A 14,219-nucleotide genomic window follows, 5' to 3' on the forward strand; every position below is an offset into this window, starting at 1 on the left:
GGATATACCCGACATCAGCTCACAATTCCGTTGTTCACATGAAGTGAAAACTCTTCTGCTTTGATCAGACTCCAAAATATCTTGATATAATAATTAGTCAGTTGTCAAGTATAAAAAACCGATTTACACCAATTATTTTCTTTATTTCACTCAAATTTTAAAGCTTCCCGAAAGTTAACCATCGAATTGATTATTGTCGTTTGCAACGTTAAGATTTTGCCATCGTGAAAATCGATTTAGACTCGAAATAGGAGCTACGGACGGTAAACTAGCTACGAAAACGTGCTGCACTCGAAAACTTAGAACTCACAAAAATATTAGGCTACCAAAATACTAAACATAAATTAGACACCACAAACTAAAAAACTAAAACGAAATCAAATCTCACAACACAGGTTCTACCAGGCGTATTGTAGTGACAGTTTGTAACACGCGTGCTACCAGGCATGTTGTAGTGACAGCTTCTACCAGGCGCGTTATAACAATGGCCCGTATGCTAAATAGGGCACTAGCACTACGAAGTAGCACTATGCACTACGAAGTGTCCTGTTGGTATGCTAAATACGTCACAGATACTAAGCACTTCGAAGTAGCTCTACAATGTTTAGTGTCGCTTAGTGTCGCACTACTGATTCGTATGCAAAAAGACTTTGAAGTGCTACTTCGCTGTTAGAGTACTTTATAGTGCCGCACTACGCTATGAGTCTATTGAAGAAGGGTAGTTAAGTGCTCAAATAATTAATTATTCCCTAAGTAATTCTCATTCTTTGCAGAAGGTTGATGTAAAATGTTTAATTGTGATGGTAATGGTACTAATGAAAATTGTGATGGTGAGCTGAAATTCGCAATGCGTCTGCGCACCTTTCCCATCATATATTCAAAGTCCACGCTTACCAAAGACATCGAACAAAAGAGAGAAGCATGGAAAGTTCTTGCAGAAGAATTCAAAATGACTTCAAAAAAAAAAATAATAAAATTCAAAACATGGTATCAAAAAACAAGAAAAGTATTTTTTACTTCTACGCTGTTCTTCTGTTTCGCCAAGGAAAATGTCAGCCATAAGAATAACATGTTGTTCACTGAAGCGGTACACTTTTTTATATTCATGGCATGCTGTTCCTGAGGTTTTTACGCGATGAAGCCTTTGCTGTAAGCCAAACAGATCTATAGCTGACGAAGTAAACAAGGTGAAATATACCGTAGTGTCGTCGTGAAGTGCGGTGTGTAGAACACTTCAGATTTTTGTAGTGCGCGTTATGCTTTTGGCCCTATTTAGCATACCAACCGTAGTGTTCCATGCCGTACTACGGCTTGTAGTGCGTAGTGCTACTTCAAAGTGCTAGTGCCCTATTTAGCATGCCAACCGTAGTGTTCCATGTCGCACTAGTACCGCACTACGGCTTGTAGTGCGTAGTGCTACTTCGTAGTGCTAGTGCCCCATTTAGCATACGGGCCATCGTTGCGTGAACTGACGAATTCATAATTGATGGTAGATTTGATGGCTAACCAGGCTAGGTTAAATTTGTAATTGCCACGATCTATGGGAACCTACTGAAATGCCAATTACACTGTTTCTTAAATGGATATATATAATGAATAATATAAAACGGATCTAATTTTTGTATCTATTCATGCGATGTTTCCATCATGATTATTAAATGTTCTAATGTCAATCTGCTGTAGCTTCTTCACGTTTTACTAGGTTATATTAAACTCTATACCTAAATGTGATGAGCTCGTGAACAAATTAGTCCTGAATCCTGAATTATTCCAAATAGCGACAGCAAAAAATTTCATGTTAGAAATATTGTGATCAGTCATGAAAATTTGGACAATTTCTAGTCTCAATGTGTACACTTAACATCGAAACACTCTGTTTATCGACACTCGTTGCCAAGAAATTTTTAAAATATAGTTTGAAATGTAATGACTCAAGTGGGGTATTCGTTGCCAAGAAATTTTAACCTATATTATATTAATAGTTTGAAATGTATTGACTCAAGTGGGGTAATTTTAGTGACCGCAACACCCGCCCTCGAACTGCCCCAAGTAGAGCTGCTCACTCAGTACCTCCTGGCCGCCGACGCCCAAGCCCTCGTCAGCAGTCATGAAGTGAACCTCGCACGTCACGGTCCTGACAAAGACGCAGATCCTGCTGATGTTGCGCGCCCTGCAGAAGTCGCCATGTGTCCTCTGTCGCCGTCACCTGTCAAGCGGCAACTCTCTCGTCCTACAGTTCAGTCTTAACGAGTGATGACGTCATGTATTTCAGTCCACATCGAAATAGCTCACACGTTCACGAGAATTGCTTCCGTGTTCAGCAGTTAAAATTAAAAGTAATTGGAACAAGATTGTATCATACATTCTTCATCATTTCTACCACCTGTCATTCACTCCTACAATTTTCGTGAGCAGTAGGTAGTGATGTTAATTTTCATACCATTATTAATACACCAAGGGATTTATCGCACGATATTTTTCATAAATAGAAACATTTTTACTTATTCTGATTACGACTTCAGGCCTGCAACACCTCGCTGTCCTGCAACTCTCGTCAGGACTTCTGGCCTGCAACACCTCGCTGTCCTGCAACTCTCGTCAGGACTTCTGGCCTGCAACTCGTCACCTTCTTGGTGCAACTACATAATTTAATGGGAAATTAAAGTTGGTATTTCCAGATTTCTAATACTCAAAGTTAGAACAAAGGATACATGGTTTATTACATACGATCAATTGATTTAATTCTGGCAGTGCTTGAGGTGCCTATAAATTGGGAATAACTGAGAAAGACAGTTTATTAGGAAATTCGTGCATTAGAAGGAAACATGAAATAACTAAGAAGGTGAATATTTCTGAGGAAGATGGATGAATTTTTTGTTTGATGAAGCTGTTACAAAAATAAATGTTATAAACATCAAGATAAAATGTAATACCTACAATACAAAGAGAGCTGAGGAATACCAGACAAGCACACTTTAAAATACTCAGTATTTTAAGGCATGTATTATTATCAGCATACAATAAGACGGATATCAGTATTATCAGCATACAATATTTTATTTCAATTGTAAGGAACCATAACGAAGGATTCAGTCCTTAAGCAGTAAAATTAGGAATAAATTGATTGGTACCGATTTAAGAACAAAACATTTCTGGGAATAAGACACTTAAAAAATAAAATCACTTATCCTAAATTTATGACATCATTATGTTTGGGCTAGATTAGCATCAACAAATCTTATTCAGTAAAATCAGTCCACAAGAAAAACAAATGTTGACACCAACAAATGATGAAATTCAATGAACTGAAGACATTGTAAGTTTTGCACCATCACTGAATTACTGGTAAATTCAATCAATTGTACAATACATGAGTATATTCTGGTATTAGAAAACCATCAGCAAAGTACTGTAGTAACCATCAGTCAGTAAATCTGGGGGTAACTGCAACACAGTAGTAGCATGACTGCCACTTTCACAACACTGACGGCTTCCAGCCTCTCATGAAGTCTTTAAGAAAAATGGAAGCTGAAATTCCAATGAACAGCATTCAAGCCCCAACAAGTGAGAGGCTTTATTGTTCTCTTCATACCCACTCCGTTCTGAACATCAGCCTTCTCTGAGGGAAATTGAACAGCTGTGCCCCTCTTACTTCATAGCAGTGGTGTCTTGGGTTAGGTACTCTACATAGCTTGGTCCTGTTGTCTCAAAAGATCAAATGTTATGCACTTGATTCCTGTGTCCAGCTCCCTCCATCCGCATGCATCTTCACACTTGGGTCACTGAAATGGTTTATGATGGTGCCTGGAGAGTACATGCTGTCATATATGCATTTTTTATAATACATGTATCATCACACTCATGGGCCCCTCAAAGGGGCTTTCTCTGTAGAATGCTTTCGAAGAAAATGTTTGTTCAAATTTTGTTTTGTGATGCAAGCGTAATTACACTCAGAGCACTGAATAGGTTTTTCTGTTGAATGTTTGTAAAGAAAATGTCTTTTCAAATCCTGTTTTGTGATACAAGCATAATGACACTCAGGGCACTGAATAGGCTTTTCTGTTGAATGTTTGTAAAGAAAATGTCTTTTCAAGACCAATTTTGTGGTGCAAGCAAAATCACACTCAGCACATTGAAAAGGTTTTTCTGTTGAGTGTTTGTGAAGCAAATGACTTTTCAAGGTCCCTTTTGCAGTGCAAGCAAAATCACACTCAGCGCAGGTTTTTCTGTTGAGTGTTTGTAAAGCCAATGACTTTTCAAGTTCCCTTTTGCAGTGCAAGCAAAATCACACTCAGTGCATTGAAAAGGTTTTTCTGTTGAGTGTTTGCAAAGCAAATGTCTTTTCAAGTCCCCTTTTGTGGTGCAAGCATAATCACACTCTGCGCATTGAAAATGTTTTTCTGCTGAATGTTTGTAAAGTAAATGACTTTTCAAGCTCCCTTTTGTGGTGCAAGCAAAATTACACTCTGCGCATTGAAAAAGTTTTTCTGTTGAGTGTTTGTAGAGCAAATGACTTTTCAATGCCTTTTTTGTGGTGCAAGCAAAATCACACTCAGCGCATTGAAAAGGTTTTTCTGTCGAGTGTTTGTAAAGCAAATGTCTTTTCAAGCCCTTTTTTGTGGTGCAAGCTAAATTACATTCAGTGCATTGAAAAGGTTTTTCTGTTGAGTGTTTGTAGAGCAAATGACTATTCAAGTTCCCTTTTGTGCTGCAAGCATAATTACACTCAGCGCATTGAAAAGGTTTTTGTGTTGAGTGTTTGTAGAGCAAATGTCTTTTCAAGTCCCATTTTGTGGTGCAAGCATAATCACACTCAGTGCATTGAAAAGGTTTTTCCGTTGAATGTTTGTAAAGCAAATGACTTTTCAAGGTCTGTTTTCTGCTGCAAGCATAATCACACTCTGAGCATCGAAACTTCTTCATTGATGAACATATAGAAAGGCAATGCTTGTGCAAGATTTCCTTGCAACTACCCACACATTTACCCCTCAGGTTTTTCTGTGCATTTCTCTGAGGATGATGCAAGAGAATATGTTGTTTGAGATCAGCATCAGTAGCACATGAATTCAAACAGAATTGGCATTGGTGTTCACTTCTTCTCATATGATTGCTGTTGATATGCTCTTGCAGTGATTTTCTTGCAGTACATGATTGTTCATAGTCAGGGAATTTAAATGAATTTTCTAAGAAATGCTCAGCATTAATGTACTGCAATAGTCCACTTCCTGAATTAGAGGTATATTTTGAGCAGTGGGCGGGTCCTGAAGTAGGATGTTCTAGATCAATGTGCTGCTGCTGCAGTTGGCCTGCACCTGCAGGGGCCAATCCATGCTGGGAACACTCAAGCCTGATGTTTTTTGAGCTGGACGCTCCAGAACTGTCAGCGTCACCAACAGCCTCTCCTGATGCCAATGCTGATCCAACTTTGCCATGCTTATGATAAAAATATAGATCAAAATAATCTCACATAATAATAACAGTCAAATTAAACTAATGACTTTCATGTTTTATTCACATTAAATCCTGATGCTGATCCAACTTTGTCATGCTTATGATAAAAAATATAGATCAAAATAATTTCACATAATAACAGTCATATTAAACTGTTGATTTTCAAGTTTTATTCACATTGAAATCCCTTAGTTGTCAAAATAAAAATTGAAAATTGTTACAAATATTTCACTCATTTGGGAATTTGATTTGGTTCATGCAAGGATTACTGAGCATCATTATTATTATTATTTAACATTATGTCAGATACATTAATTTTTTAAACTTGCTAATGCAGATTAGTAATAGAGCTATGGTTTGGCCATAGTGTAGTTACTCTTCAACAGCAAGGCTATACCCTAACTTTTCCAATACCTAAAACCTGAAAATCTTGACCACAAAATTAACAGTCACCTTCATAACACCTCACATAGCCCAGTACCTCTACCATCCTCAAATAAAAATTAATAATCAACTGCCTCCACTTGAACACTACCTAAAACTCCTTGGCCTAACCTTTGATGCCATATTCACTTTTCCTACCACCATAAAATCAAAACAGGAAAAGTCACAAAACTTAATACACACTAGAAGTCCTCTCACAAACATCATATGTATGTACAAGACAAGGACTAAGCCTACAACAGACATACAAAATCATCTCTCATCCAATAATCCACTATGCCTGCCAATCTGAACCTCCGAACAATCATTCCCCAGATCTACAAGTCAGAGGCTGTCACAACTTTGTACTTTTTTCAAGACTGTACACCCACTGAACTTTATGCTTTATTTCCTAAGTATTCTAAATAACTTGAAAAGCGGAATCAACAACACCAATGCATGCAGCTAGTTATCTCTTTGGAGAGATCCAGCTGCAGTTGCACATTGGGTGCAGCCTCAGCTGGCCCAGTGATGTCAGAGCTGACCACAGCAAAAATCCCACATTTTATATTTTGAAACAATATTTCCGGAATTACTGAGGTAAATATAACCTTTAAATTTTAAAATTCTATTTTGCGGTTCTAGTGCTCAATATTAATCTACTATATGTGTTTCCTTGTTGATAAGCAGAATCAATAACATATCCAGGGCCACATAAAGTAGGACTTACTCAGCTATATGTATATAATATGGATATATAATATGATCATAAGCAGACAATGGCCAATGTCAAGATGAAAGAACTTCTGTTGGCAGCCCAAACAATCCATCCATGTACCAAGCTGTGTGGTGTTGATAATAATGAACACCAAAAAGATGAGGAAAATGTAATTACCTTGTAAATCCTTCCACAAATTGATTCAAGAGAGTGATGAGGTTTCATTGAATGTAACAGATTCCAGCTCATTTCCTAATCTCCTTTCACTGCATAAATTAGATGTCTTGTTCAAGGATTTGGTCCTTGCTTAGGGGAAATCAAAGGTATTGCCATCTTTTTCTGAAGATCAAAAAACATCAAATTTCTCTTTGCAGGATTAAATTTGTACAAGGAAAATGTACCTGTTTCCCTACAAGTATTTATTAAGTTGCCTATTTTATATTTAAATCCAAACAATAAACAAAACATTGGTAATTTTAAAGATTTGGGAAGTTCTCTCAAGGATTCATTGGGTATAGTGTAAAATATGAAAAGCTGGAATTACAAATATTCACCTGATTCAACAGCAGAGCAGAAATGTTCTGTAAGGAGTTTGGGTGGGCGTCATGAGCCTCAACTTGAGCTTCCATCTTGCACGGCACACAAGAATAAAGTGCAGGTGCAGGGCTGAGATGTGCAGTTGAAGAAGCCTGGGGGATGTGGAGGACAATATTGATGTGGCTGCAGTCATGTGTGCACTTTATGGAGAATGATAAAATAAACAACTCCTCATAGACTTCCCTGCAAGTTCCTAATTTCTTAAAAGTACATGAATATGGTAGCATCACAAATTACTTGCTATAAAAATATCTTCTCATATATTGATATATATACTTCATAGTGCAAATATTTCCCTTTCCTCTTTTCAAATATTTCCTCTTCATTTCATTTCCCTTGCCTCTTCCCTTCAAATTAAAATGGACCTTTAAACACAAGTCAAAATTTGAACATTTTTAGTAACTTTTTCTTGAATCAAAAAAGCTTCGTTTGTATTGTATTGATATTACATTACTTGGGTTAAAAACTCCTATCAATTTACATGAATGTTTTCCAATATTATTCTTAGCAATTCTCTGCTCTATTCTTATTCATTCATTGAAGAGCAAGGAAGAGGTATTTTGAAAAGAAAATTTGGACAGTTTGGCACAGTTCCTGCCAACAAGGGCCATTAATTTTAATTTCTTTTAAACACAGAAAACTATAGGCAAAAAATAGTGAATTTAGATTTAAAACAACAAATTTAATGTAAGTAATTAAAATAAAAATTCCATAGTTACAAATCAATTATTGACTCAAGATGAGGGAGCTTCATACATGATTATCATTTCTTTTTGTTTCAGACTAAATACTGAGTTATGATGTTTCTCCTAATGACTAATTTGAATATTTGATTACAGAAATAGCATTGTGCCAATTTTTTCAAAAAATCTGTGCAGGCACTTCAAATAATTTGATAAACGTTTGCAGTATAACTCCAATTACCTCACTTCCATATAAGAATGGTTCCTCCTTGATGGATACTTCTTCAGTTTCATCCTCAGGCTCCCCTTTGATGAAGATAGTGCAAACTTTGAGGGTCAGAGAAGGATCAACCTTATCCAAGGCTGGAAAATAAGTACATTTATGTACTGGTAACAATAGGCTATAGAGCAAGATATCTCACAGTAAATATAATGTTCAACAAATTAATGATTAATGTGCCTATTAGACCAAAAAGTTAGATTAGCTGATATCCAACAATATTACTCAGGTGAGTGAGACTTGTGAGGTGGCATATTCCCACACAATGTTATCAAATCTTGTTTTGAAACTCCCAAGAAATAAATGCAAATAAGAACTAAATTTGATAAACTGACATAACCTCAGTTCCTCCTCTGTAACAATTGATTAATGATGCACATGGAATCTGGCTTACCTTCAGACTTTACTTTGCTGCCAGCAGGAGATGCTTGCATTGGGCTCTGCTCTGGGCATCTGCCCTTCCAGACTGCAGCATCAGAAGGTTGGTGCAGCACTACATGGCATTCTTTAGTATCGGATGCCATCATCAAATGCAATGATAATTATGAATCACTGAGGTCAAAGTTTTTAATCTATAATTTTGACAGTAATGGTAATAGAACTGGAGGAATCCACGAAATTGTAGAGAGCACAACTACATTGAAATAAGGCATATATAATAGAAATGGAGACCATCATGAAATACAGGGCTGGAAAACTCCTATTTTTTCTGAAATATTGGGCTCTAATATCATATAATTTCAGTAGGCTGTAGGTATGAAATCTTGCAGATCTAATGTCATAAATTTTTGTTTGATTGAAAAAAATCAGTTTGCACTTTGCAAACATGTTATTTCATAGAATTTTCAACTTCCACAATCCACAGTATAAAAACTTCAATGCTCCCACCTCCCACCAAAAATAAACAGCCAGAACATTGTTACCAGGGGTACTCTTAGGGCAGACTAAGCTCATGTGTTCAGCTCACAATTATATAATTTTCTATTTCATTCATTTATTGTTTTAACTCATTACAAACATGGTTATTATTTGTCATCTTTCATGCTTATCATGCAAACTAATAGTATTTCATGCATTTGTGTCTAATGTCACCCTATGTTTTCCTGTCTCGTTTCAGGTATTGAATGACCCCATAAACTCTATTTAATGCATGCACATAAACTTGTCTCGAGTTAGCAGAATATTCTGAAACTCTCACCACCATCACCAAATGGTGAGTTGGCTTATTCTTTGTGCGTGATTCAATTATGTACATGTTTCAGGTTAATTATTTTATGCATTTTGGTTCTTATTCATTCTATTGTCATTTATTGTTATAATTTTTCTTTTCTTATCTGTCAGTTTGATTAATTTTTAGTGCGATGCTTGCATTGCAATAATTACTTTAATTGTTCCATTTTTGCACTTAAAAGATCTGCACTTGCATTTGCCCTGGACTGTTTTAACTCTATAATATATTCCTTAATTCACTCCTATTTTGTTGTTCATGTTAAAAGTCAAATTAACTTTACTAAATTCCCTCACATAGCAGATAAATTACTATTTCTCTTGTTGCATGTATATTTATGTTTATTTGTTTGCTTCAGTTGCTGTGTGTATTGCTCCACCCATAGTTTCATAACCCATATTTTCATAGTTTCATAGTCCTAAATTTGCTTGTTCATTGATTCAATTCTAATTATGAGTTTGGCAAATTTTTCTTATTGTATACAATTTTTAACATACTGGCTTTTCTTTCAATAAATGAAAATAAATACTTAAATAAAAGCAAATCCCTAAGTAATTTATTAATTCCTGTTTTCTGTGACAAGCACTATAAGAGTAATTTCCAGTAAGTGAACAACAAGTTTGTTCCACCTGCTAGTGCACCCGGTTACAACGTAGCAACAAGTCAACCCAAAATGTTTCCTGGAAGATCACGTAGTTGCGGTCATGTCAGAGCGGTCAGACTGCATCATCACTTGTTCAGTTGCCCACCCATTAGCACCCATGATCCCTAATTGGGGATTATTTGTTTTTTGTGGATATTATTCCTGAACTATTGACCAGGAACATGCTCTTCTTCAATAAACCATACATATAGGTTATAGACCTCAACTGAGATCAGTTGAAAGCATACCCTTTCATAAAAAACATCATATATATGAAATTTTCTGAAAGGAGTGACCTTATTCGTGATGTGACAGAGTTATAAATTATTGACATGTACATTTTTTCCCCTTTATAAACATTTCTGCTTCATAATATCATATTAGCTGGTAGAATAGTCTATGTTCTTCTGCAAATACTAAGGTTAAATCTCAATTATACTGTTAGTAATGCTGTAAATATGTATTTTATGTCAATCCCCATTTGGGGATCATGGTGTAATGGGTCGTCTTTATTGGTTAAGTGAGGGAAGGTATTCAAGGTTCTTCAAGACTCAAAAGGGTTAAATAAAAGATGGCCTCCCAACTCCCCTTATAGCCATCCCTGTCCACCAGGTGTTTTTCTCTTTTTGGTTTAACTTTATTTAATTCTAATACAAAACTTCATTATAAAGGGACTTAAAATTTAAACCTAAGAGAAAGCTCTAAAACAAAAGCCTAACCAAATAACTGGGAAACTAGAAAACCATTAACCATATAATCGAGTAACCATATAACTCCTGAACTGGACAACTGGCAACCGTACAACGAAGCAACCGGGCAAACGGAAAACTGGCAACTGTACAACCGTACAAACGGACTACCGGGCTACCGGACAACCGGGCAAACGGGGCATGGGTCGCTTATGTGAAGTACTTGAAGATGCTTCTGTAAAATATTTACATTATCAACACCTAACACACTATTATTACACACAACATCAATACAAACTTCAAAAACATATATACACAATAAACTATCAAACAGGATAACAGATAAATATATTTCTCATCTTTAACGGTATTCGCAAAAACATGACATTAAAATCTTTACCACTGAATATATGAGCAGTGATTTAAAAAGGTACCTATATCTTGGCAACTACTACTCACCAACCACAGGCAGTAGTGTGGGTATGATATGATGGCGGAGAGGAGATTTGGAATTTTAATCAATCACCACTGACACATAAAATAATGGTCTGCAAAAAGGGCAAAGAGAAATGAGATGGAGAGCACTGATAACACAAATATTGATGTTTACCATGAATTTCAAGATTCTAAAAACAACTCTACATTAACTCGGAACTGGGGGAGCGTTACTTCCCCAAGTGGGATCAAGGTAACCACCACTCTCCAGCAGAAAGAGTGACAGCCCATAACAATGGGCAGTAAGAATATGGTAAAGCCAAAGAAAATGTATTTTGCCACATACTTATGTATTACCTCAAATTTCTATTACCTCTCAAAAAGCAAAAACGGGTCTTTATTTACTACAGCTTTGACAGTAGCCATAACATCTTTGTTGTTGTATGGAAAGACAACAGTAATGTCAAGATGTTGTCAAATTATCAAGGGGTAGAGCTGACTGAAAAAGTGAAAAGATGGAGCAGACAGAAGAAGGATCAGGTCTCGCTTGAACAACCAAAGTTCATTGCTAATTACAACAAGTACATGAGTGGTGTGGATAAAATGGATTGGCTCATCAATAAATACAGGATCATGGTTCATGTTTTGAAATGGTACCGTCAAACAGGGTAAAAAGGGACGGTTTTGAGAATTTTTTGGTAATAACTTCTTACCATGAAACATTTCACAAACAAGTTTAGGCTCATTTTATAGCTCTTTGTGAGGGCTATCAAATCAAATCTTAAAAAAATTTCATATGCTATTTGTAAGGTGCTAGATGCAATATAAAAGGCTCCTGAATTTATCTAGAAATGGGGTAAAAAGGGACACTTGAAATAGAACTCAATTTTAAAAGTTTGAAGCATGCAGAGTGTACTCACCTATTACCAGCAATTCTCCAAAGTCCTCCTCTTCCTTTTAGATGTAACGTAACAACAAGGAGCTTAACAAGCTTCTTTAGGGAGTGACCATTGCATTGAGTGACCTGGATGTTAGGAGTTCTGCCTAACATCCAGGATGTTCTGCTCCCCAAGAAGATTTTATTTAAATTTCCATTTTTGATTAAATTTGAAATTTAAACAGAAATCTTTGTGATTAACCCATATTCATCTTAACTGTGGCCTTCGCTAAAAAAGGATCTGCTGTAAATGTGTTTTAGGGGTTGTCCCTAATTACCCCAGGGGTGTGTCCCTTATTACCCCGTCGCATGGAAATGGCTGCCATTTTTTTTTAATTAGATAGGCAAATTCCGTCAATTGCGTTTTCAAGCCGATACCTGTATGCAACTTTTATGTAAATAAAATTTTTTAATACGGCACATTTTTTTTTTTGCTCCAGACCTTAGTAGAAGTACTTTTCCAAAATCATACTTTTCACGCTTTTTTCAGCGATTTTTAAGTGATAGTACATGTTTGATTTCTTGACTAGCTTTATACATAATAGATAGTAAAAATGTTGAAGTTTATGCCACTATTTTTAGTTTTGCAATAAGTCCTGAGTCCTGATTTACCCCGCCTGTCCCTTTTTACCCCGTTTGATGGCATTTTCCACTTTTCACAAACATTCTTGACATGACAGTCATAAATGCACACATACTGTTTTGCATGGCAAATGAACAAATGCCCTTGCTGGAATTCAAGAGGAGAATAGTAAGGGCATATATGCAAGTATCATCTTTATCAGATCCTAAGTTATCAGGTCGCCCTTCATTCAGCAAGCAATCACAGCGGCAAGTGATAGACAATGTGTTAAGAAGTAATTCAAGGCATGTTCAGCAGTGAACAGATGATGGAAGACAATGGAAATGCACCATTTGCAAAATAAATGTCCAAAAGAAATTTACCAAGTGCAACGTTGGGCTACAAGTTGAATGCTTCCCTGAATGGCATCAGTGAAATTCGTCTCATTTTGAGGGTAGTTATTACTTTCATATATTTAGTTTGAAAAGAGCAATGTTTTTTCATGTAATCTCAATTTTGTGGTTACAAATAAAGGAATGTGCATTTAGCATTAGAAAGAAGCACTATTAACATGTACTAACTTCATAAGTTTGGAAATAATAATAGAAATGGTGATGAAAAATAATTAGTGTTTTTTATTACCCTATTGCAAATGATCCCCATTCATGACTTTTACTTTAAACTACTGCTACTCTCTTTTCTTTAAACTACTGATCTAAAATTGTGAAGAAACTGTTCTATATGAAATATTTACTCCATATGAAGGTGTTTAGATTGAAATTTCACAAATAAAAAATTTGGGCTTTAATTGGTTATGTGAAGACAAATGATAGTGACTGTTTTTAGGGTAAAATTAGAAATGTGGGGTAACACGTGCATGGGACTTTGTAAATAAAAAGTTCATTGTTCGTAAATGGCTTTTCACGGCTGAGATATGGAATTCACGGCTTGAAGAAATGGAATCATGGCTGACAAACCCATGAAGCCAAGGCTCAAAAAATCCAGTTGCGGCTTGCCAAGTAGATACCTATATTCTATGCCTGATGAAATAGATGTGCAATTTCACAGCATGAATATAAAAGCCATTATTTTTGGAGAGCATCTCATGTCCAAAACATTTCTATCAATATTAATGAATAAGCATATCAATATACATTTTGCTATCTGTATATCAATATTTGTGTATACACGTAGTAATTTCATTGAAGACCAGAGAATGCTTTCATCAGTTCTAGTGATTAAAATTGGTTTGGTTGTATTTTTAGGAGGGTGTCAATCACCATTCCCATCCAGTGCTCCTGGATTAGTTGCTGAGATCTTCCTGTACTGCACTGCCATTCGGACAACTGAAAAGGGATCCCATTCCTCTTTCTGCTGTCAAATGGGCACAAAAAATTCTGGTGATACTTTGGCAATGCAACAAACATCTCATCAGCAATGGTTATTGGTTAGTGCAGTTCCAGGAGAGGAACCCCATCTAGGTTATGATATGGCTCAGCGCCACAGCTATGAAAAGGACACTGTTCTACCTGCATACTTGAGGGTTGTTCAAGGTGGAAAGCATTTTCAATGA

At 36.1% G+C, this 14,219-nt stretch overlaps 2 protein-coding genes across 2 annotated transcripts; both read right to left on the bottom strand.

Annotated features, from left to right (window-relative positions):
* Nucleotides 1-2,288: 2,288 nt before the first annotated feature.
* On the bottom strand, nt 2,289-7,248 carry LOC108666426 (zinc finger protein 425-like). Its single transcript, XM_018153302.2, has 3 exons — nt 7,147-7,248; nt 4,437-5,433; nt 2,289-2,308 (listed from the first exon to the last, which is right to left on the bottom strand). The coding sequence occupies exons 1-3, from the start codon at nt 7,219-7,221 to the stop codon at nt 2,289-2,291; spliced, it is 1,092 nt and encodes a 363-aa protein (XP_018008791.1). The 5' UTR covers nt 7,222-7,248.
* Nucleotides 7,249-7,723: 475 nt separating this feature from the next.
* On the bottom strand, nt 7,724-8,849 carry LOC108666427. The gene is made up of 3 exons (XM_018153303.2): nt 8,547-8,849; nt 8,114-8,235; nt 7,724-7,783 (listed from the first exon to the last, which is right to left on the bottom strand). The coding sequence occupies exons 1-3, from the start codon at nt 8,677-8,679 to the stop codon at nt 7,724-7,726; spliced, it is 315 nt and encodes a 104-aa protein (XP_018008792.1). The 5' UTR covers nt 8,680-8,849.
* Nucleotides 8,850-14,219: the final 5,370 nt, after the last annotated feature.

The sequence above is a fragment of the Hyalella azteca genome, unplaced genomic scaffold, assembly GCF_000764305.2.
Source record: "Hyalella azteca isolate HAZT.00-mixed unplaced genomic scaffold, Hazt_2.0.2 contig16599, whole genome shotgun sequence".
In the NCBI taxonomy this organism is placed as follows: domain Eukaryota; kingdom Metazoa; phylum Arthropoda; class Malacostraca; order Amphipoda; family Hyalellidae; genus Hyalella; species Hyalella azteca.